This window comes from Fukomys damarensis, unplaced genomic scaffold (genome assembly GCF_012274545.1).
Source record: "Fukomys damarensis isolate Sample0158 unplaced genomic scaffold, DMR_v1.0_HiC HiC_scaffold_4, whole genome shotgun sequence".
NCBI classification, from domain to species: Eukaryota; Metazoa; Chordata; class Mammalia; order Rodentia; family Bathyergidae; genus Fukomys; species Fukomys damarensis.
The window spans coordinates 43,981,168-43,988,993 of NW_022900916.1; the positions used below are offsets into that span (position 1 = coordinate 43,981,168).

General features: G+C 35.5%; 1 protein-coding gene across 21 annotated transcripts in view; it reads left to right on the forward strand.

The window, feature by feature from the left end:
• Positions 1-7,826, forward strand: part of Cadps2 (calcium dependent secretion activator 2) — a 554,060-nt gene that overhangs the window by 497,529 nt on the left and 48,705 nt on the right. For all 21 annotated transcript variants that reach the window (XM_033758047.1, XM_033758048.1, XM_033758050.1 and 18 more), the window contains one exon: positions 2,342-2,416. In XM_033758047.1, the coding sequence (XP_033613938.1) occupies positions 2,342-2,416 (75 nt within the window). The remainder of the gene's footprint in view (positions 1-2,341; positions 2,417-7,826) is intronic.

Consider the following 7,826-nt stretch of genomic DNA (forward strand, 5'->3'; position numbering starts at 1 on the left):
ATATATATATATATATATATATATATAGGTAAATATACATAAATAGGTATTCTCAGGCCATCTCCAGACCCTTGCTGTTAGACCACCTCTAACAGATCTGATGAGGTCAGATCTCATCAAATAAATTTGCAATAGTTGTCCTCAGATTATAAAAACCTAACAAACTTTATACTATTTGGGTTTACTCTTCGGCTTATACGTTCACCATATATATTTCTCTGTTCTTCCCTTTTTAACTTTGAATTTGTTTTGGTTCATTTGTTTTTCTCTCCTCTTTCCATTTCTTCCTCTCCTTCCTCTCAGATTATGACTAGATGACATGTTAAAGAAAATAGCAATCAAAAGTTATGTCTTACAAGTGGATTTCTTGGCTGCTAAGGTTCATTGATTTTTCCCTTTTTTTTAATAAGATGAATTTAAATGACCTCTTTAGCACCTTATCACTTGATTCTTTTAAGAATTGCTAGAACTAATATAACCTAAAAATTTAACATGTAGAAGCTCTATTATTATATCTGATAGATTTCTCAGCACTTTTCATTTTAGATGAAAATGGGGAGCTTGAATCTCCTGTATCCCTTTTCTCTTCTACCCCACTGAGGAGACGGGGCTGGTATTTCATTTCCTCTTGCTACACAGACCTAGATTGGGAGCTGAGGAGAATTTCTAATTTACATAAGCCCACAGCTATCCAGTCAGCTGTGCTGCTTTCCGGGGAAACTGGGGGGGGGCTTTTGCAAGTGAGGGGCTTACCCTGACTCTCGGTCTAGGCACTGGAATTGTTCAGTTGGTCTAAAATGTGCCCATGTATGTGATGGTGTGTGCCTGACTCAGAAAGTGATGGACACAGAATGGATCAGAACCTTAATCACCAGCTGGCTTGTTCAGTCAAGTCTTTTGCTTCCACCTTGGTTTTCATTGCACTCCCCTTTTCCTTGCTTTTGAGCTATTCCAAAAACAAAAGTATCAGTACTACCATAAGACATTTACCCCAAGTTTCTGTTTGTTTGTCCTCTGGGGAGCCACAAATTTGGGTATCACAAGCTTCACTGGATGTGCCTGGAAAGTTCTGAGGGTTTCATTTCAGACCACCATCAAGGCACATACACACTCACCTTCAGGAAAAGAAAATGATTCAAAGGTTTCAGAATTATGCTTCCTTCCTTTATTATTTATGCAGGTGGATGATGGCCACTTTAAACTGTCAGAGCCCTTGAGGGGGCGGGGATCATTCCTGAGTATTCCAAAGGGGGCCTGAGTTGATGTTTTGTTCTGTGTGGAAACTTTGAGACATGTTTTCAGAAGAAAAAAAAAATAGCTTTCAAAAACTTACATCTTAGGAAACCATTCAACCAGCAGCTGTTAAGTTGGTCTAATGTTTATACTGACCTGAGTACTTTTACTCTATGCATTATGTTAGCTGTTCCAAGAAGCCTTGAACCATCAATATAGGGTTAGTCTTTACAAGTCACATTTTCTGTGAAGTGGCTATTGGGGACAATCTGCTGTCAGATAAATGCTTCTAAAGAAGAATTACTGTTTAAATGGATGTGCCTTCGCATGCCGTGGAAGCCCAACTCCTGTTAATTTAAGAATGGAACCCCCTCTAGTATTCTCTAAGGAAAGTGAAAAAAAAAGTCTTTCAGCTTTACTTTAAATACATCTTTTTTGTATTTATTTAAAAGCGTCTTTTTCATGAGGCTGCTGTAATAAAACTATGGGGAGTGAGTGCCGTTTTATTTTACCTTTTTTGGCCTATTAATTTGTTACCATCTATTCACCTTTGTTGATGAAATTTTAATTTTGCCCTTGCTTGAGCATATTGTAAGAATTGTATAAACTGCTGCTCCATAGGCTAACAAAAAGATCCTTTTAGAGAGAACAATTGGGAGCTCATTTTATTTCTAAAGCACATTTAAAATAACTTATGAATGAGAGTTGTCAGACATGAAATGCTGTATTAATTAAATCTTTTTCGACCCTTTTTGCTTCTCCAGCTAAACCAACCCTTTACAAAAATACATGGCCACCTTAATTACAGAGGAGAAGACAAAAAGTATCCTTCACATTCCTGAGCCTGAATAAGAATAAGAACTCAATTCATCTAAATAATAACCCCATTAGCTGCTTAACTCAACAGTGCACATGGGAAAATTTTCAACCACAGTGTAAAAAGTGTTGATTGGGTAGATCATTTTCAAGGTTTTGTTCTTTTAATGTTCGAAATGATCATTTTAAGTAAATATGATATGTCATAACTAGTAGCTTTAGAGCATTTATGACCTATGACAAAAGCTTGGTGTCTGTATCCACTAATTCATTTTTGTCCTTTAATATCTAGCAACAGTACCACTCAAAAATAGACGATTTGATTGACAACACTGTAAAAGAAATCATTTCGCTGCTAGTTTCAAAGGTAATGTATTATTTATTAACCTTTTAAATCAAATTTAAAAATAATTTTCAACAGAGAATTTTTAGAAATATCACTTATGTTCCTTGATTTCTGAGAGATTGTCATTTAAAAACAAGTGCAAAAGAAGTTCTAATTTTTTGAAAAGCTGTAAGCAAAAAAAATGACAACATTCTATGGATAACTTTATTTATTTATTTTTGTTACTGGGGATCAAATTTAGGACCTGGAGCTTGCAAAGCGGGGCCAGAACTACTGAGCCAAATCCCCGGCATTCTATAGATAACTTTTGACATTTTTGTTGATAATGAATTTGGGCTTTTCTTGCTAGCATTGTTCTTTCAAAATTAATTCTTCCAGTAATATGTTCCTATATTTATTGCATTCTTGCCCTCTCACTACTGGTTTTAATTCTGGAGCTGATACTAGTATTCCTCTGCCTTGACTTTGCTTATTTGTTGTGGTAACGATCCTAGGACTCTAGATACAGTGTCAGAGACAGAGCTGGCAGGACGGTATCTGGGCTTCTTCGCTCCAAGGATATCCTCTTTGATGCTTGAAATATCTTTGATGGAAGCTGTGGGCTTTAATTATATAAGTAGAGATGAAGTATAAATGGATGTGCTATTTGGCAGTTAGATGCCATAGAATCCCACTAAGTGACACCAGACTGTCATAGGTGCCATTTGATATCAAGGGCTGATAGGTAAGGGAGAACGGGAGATCATCAGAACTTAAAGGGGAGGAGGAGTTACTGGTTAATGGGAACAAAGTCACAGCTAGATATGAGGAATGAGTTCTATGAATGTCCTCATCACAAAGAAATAGAAATGTCTGAGATTATATATAATTTAGGCATTCTAAATTGATCAATACACAATGTATAAATGTACCAAAACATTGATTACACTGTACCCCATAAACATGTATAATTATTATCTACCTTTTAAAAAAGAAATGATGAGGGAAGAAAATATGTATACTCCAAGAGATACGTATGAGCAGATATATCTCTTCTCTTCCAGTGCTCAAAGAACACCAAGTCAGCCTTAATAAAACAACTGGAAGAGTGTGCAAAAAGCAAGGGAAAAATCAACCCAATTTAATATATAACACACAGAGGACATGCTATTGAGAAAACAAAAAGTAGAGATGCCCTACAATCTTGGAAAATGTTACCCCTCATTAATAATTTGAGATGTAAAACTACAATAATATGCTGTTTTTTCTAGTAACTTAGCATAAGTATTTCTAAGCTAACATCTTATTTTTAAAAGGTGAGGTGAAATATTTACATTCCTTATGTATGGAAGTCTTGATAAAACCTTCCTGGAGATAGCTAGAAATATCATATATATAAATGCACTTTTACTTTTTTGCCTTATTTTCATATTACTCTGAGAGATGCATAAAATATATATATTGACGTTTATCCCATCATATCTAATTAAAACTTGAAAGCAGCTTTAATCTCTAGCATGCAGGAAATGATAAAGTAAATTGTGGGACTGTATATTAAACTATGCTTTCAAAGACTTTTGATGAAGGAAAGATTTCATAATATGGTGTTAAATAGAAAAAAGTTGAATACTTACTAGTGTAAAGTATGATCCAAATTTTGATCACATACAAAAATACTATTACATAAGCTTTTCACTAAGTAGTAGAGTGACAGTCAGTTTTAGATTTTTTTTTCTTGAACATATATGCATGCTTGCCATAGCAGGCCTTGAGGTAGAAGACAAAAAGGAAGGAGAATTTTAGAATTCCACCTCACCACCTTCTTCTTGTTTGCCTGACTTCTCCCACCTTATTAAATACATCAACAAGTACATAACTACATATGCACATCACACATTCGCCACCAAGTCAAAAAGGAAAAGAAGACCGGGAAAACTGACCAGCAGGGAAAAGAAAGGTGAACCACTGAGGAATCAAGCTCTTCAAAGGATAGTGAGATTCTCCCTGCAGTGATTCTGACACAGAGGCTTGCAGCACTGCTGTCAGCGCACTAGAATGAAAGTTAACACTGCCCTTTCGTTGCCCCTGAAACATCCAGGAAAGCTTTATTCAGGTTTAACCTCTCCATCAGCGCAGCATCCAAGGAACTGCCATTCTGGAGAGGTTTACACTTACAACAGCCGTCATCCATTGCATGCTCACATGTAGATAGAGGATGTGGGGTTAATGAGGCACCTAAGAAAAAGTCCAACCAGTCTGGGGTGACGAGAGCTGCAGAGGAGGTGGGTCAGTCCACACATCTTCTCTACATTCAGTTCTGGCAAATTAATAAATTTTAAATTTCCCATATCGAATTCATCTTCTTAATAGAAAAATATAGTATATTTGAGTTGTGAGGAAAAGCCATTCAAAAGATCAGGACTATCCCACAGTAATTTCTGTGACAAAAATATTTGTTCTGCACAGTTCAGAGTAGCTACTAGCTTATGTGTTTATGAAGCACATGAAATGTGACTAGTGTGACTGGGAAACTGAATTCTCATTTAACTTTAATTAAAGTAGCCTTGTGTAGTTATTGGTTAATTTTGGAAATCAGCCTAACGCATAGCTTTATTTATTGATTATTTTTCCTGATGTCAAATAGTGCTTATTAATTATCTTTAATCTTTGGTTGAAAAGCGTAAGTTAATTTGATAAGTTGAACCAAACAAGTATTCATAAGGGATAAAAATGAATGGTGTTTTCTAATTGGTTCAGAGTGAATCTCTATTAAATTTTAAGCCACTTCACTGAGATATGATTGACGAAAATGTGTGCATATTTTAATATATACAACTTGATAAGGGCCTTGGAAATAAGTATATACTCAATGAAAGCATCAGTGCATTTAGTGCTACAAAATTATGTATCATTTCCAAAAGTTCTAGCCCACTTAATTTACTATTGGTGAGAAGAGGATTGCAAAACCTAAGCTTTGCCTTCTTAGCAAATAGTATTGTTGACTGTAGGCACTATGCTGTACAGAAGATCTCTAGGACTAACTGAAACACCACACTTTAACAAACACCACTCCGATTTCTCATCCCCATAGACCAGTGGTACCAAACCTGTGGCACACGTGCCACAACAAGCTGGTTATATCACTGAAAGCTCTAAGAGATTCGCCCTCGCTGCCGTAGATCCTGGCAACTACTCTTCTCTTCTATGCTCTGCTTCTATTAGTTTCGCTTTTTTAAATGCCTCATGGAGTTGGTATTTGTAATGCTCTTCCTGTGTCCGACTTAATTTCACTGAATACAATATGCTCCAGTTTCATTTGCGTTGACCCAAATAAAAAGATTTCCTTCTTATTCAGGTTGAATAATGATCCATATGATATGTACATCTTTTCATTATCCATTTAAGTTCCTTCCCAGTCCTGCAAATGAAGATGTTTCATTGAACATAGGAATATAGCTATCTCTATGAGTTTCTGATTTCAGTTTCTTTGAATGTATATTGAGGGCTGGGGATTTAGCTCAGTGGTTCCTCCACCTGTCACACAAGAACAAGGACCCAAGTTTGATCCCTGGTACCAAAAAAAAAAAAAAAAAAAAAAAAAAAAAAAAAAAAAAAAAAGAATAAGAATATATATTGAATAGTTAGATTGCTAGATCATGTCTGTTGTTAATATTTTGCAATTGTTCCACATCATTTTTCATAGTAGCTACACCATTTATATTCCCATCAAAGATGTACAAATATTCTCTTTCTCTACATCCTCACCAACACTCTTCTTTTCATGTGTTTTTTTTTTTTGTTTATGTTTTATGTTGTTTAACTACAAACCAAACCCAGGTCCTTGTGCATGCTAAGCATATTCTGTAAATTGAGCTAAATCCCCAGGCTCTACATTTCATTTTTTATCCATTCTGCCATTCTCTTTATTGTGATTGATAAATTTAATTCATTTGCTTTAATGTAATTCTTGATAAGTAAAACTTCCTTTATATATTCTAATACTTTAACATTGCCACTTTGTTCATTATTTTCAGTCTGGTTTTAGTTCTGTTTGTTCTTCTCTTCTTCTCTGTCTACCTTGTGATTTAATGATTTATTGTGGTGATATATTTGTCTTAGTAACTTTTCCCTCATTGCTGAGACAAAATACCTAACACCCAAAGTTAAAGGGGCTCCAGCAGAATAGCACATGGCAAAGGAGAAACAGTTCATGGTGCCCATACAGTAGCAAAAGCAACGAAGAGGCCTTAACAGTGTCTTTCTAACCCTTTTATCTTATTCGAACTACTTGAGGCAGGTAGCACTCATACCCTTAATCCTAGTGCCCTCTGGTCTAGCTCCACCATGAATCAATCACACACTCTAGGCTCAGCCACCGCTGAAGAAGCATGAGGATTTGGGGGGACATCTAAACACAAGCCGTAACAATATTTGATTATTTTTTCTGCTGTTTTTTAATCCAACAAGTTTTCCTCTTGTTTACCACAACTCATCTAAAACTTCTTATAGCAAGCTATTTTAAGTTAATGACAACTTCCACCACATAAAAAACTATACTTTTATTACACATACACATATATCCACTTGTTACTTATATCAGAATATAATTTCTTATTTTGTGTATTCATTACCAAATTATTCTAGTTATATATATTCTTAGTAGTTTGTCTTTTAACTTTTGTATTATAATTAAAGGTGATTCATTTATCATTACAGAATTATATTATTCTGCATGTAACTATACATCTACCTTATCAGTGAGACACACTTTCATATGCTTTTATGTTGCTGTTTAGCATATATTCTTCTCAACTTTAGGAACTCCCTTTAGTATTTCTTGTAAAGCATGTTTAGTGATGATCTTCCTGAGTTTTTGTCTGAGAAGCTGTATCTCTCCTTCATTTTAGTTTTAAAGCTTTTCTCTTAGTACATTAATATAGTACATATTGAGTACATTCATCATGGGGAGTTTGTACGTGTGACATAGCACATGTTAATTTTTTTTTATTCCCCTCTCTGCCCATCCCTTCCCATTCCTTCCCTTTCTTGATCCCCTTCCCATTTGCAAAAGCTGTATAGTTTTCTGGACTGGCAGAGGTTTATTTTTCAACACTTTAAATATATTATCCCACTCTTTGCTGGCCTCTGAGGTTTCTGCTGCGAAATTTGTTGATTATCTTATGGAGGTTGTCTTCTGTATGGCAAATTGTTTTTCTCTTGCTATTTTCAAAATTCTCTCATCTTTATTGTCTTTTGATAATTTGTATGTCTTAACTGGACCTCTGTTGTCCAAATTATTTGGGGTTTTTTGGGCATCACACTTATGGATGTCCATTTTCTTCCTCATATTTGGGGGCTTTCGGTCTGTTTGGTCAGTTTCTCTCTCTCTCTCTCTCTCTCTCTCTCTCTCTCTCTCTCTCTCTCCCCACTCCCTCCCTTCCCCCCTTCTCCC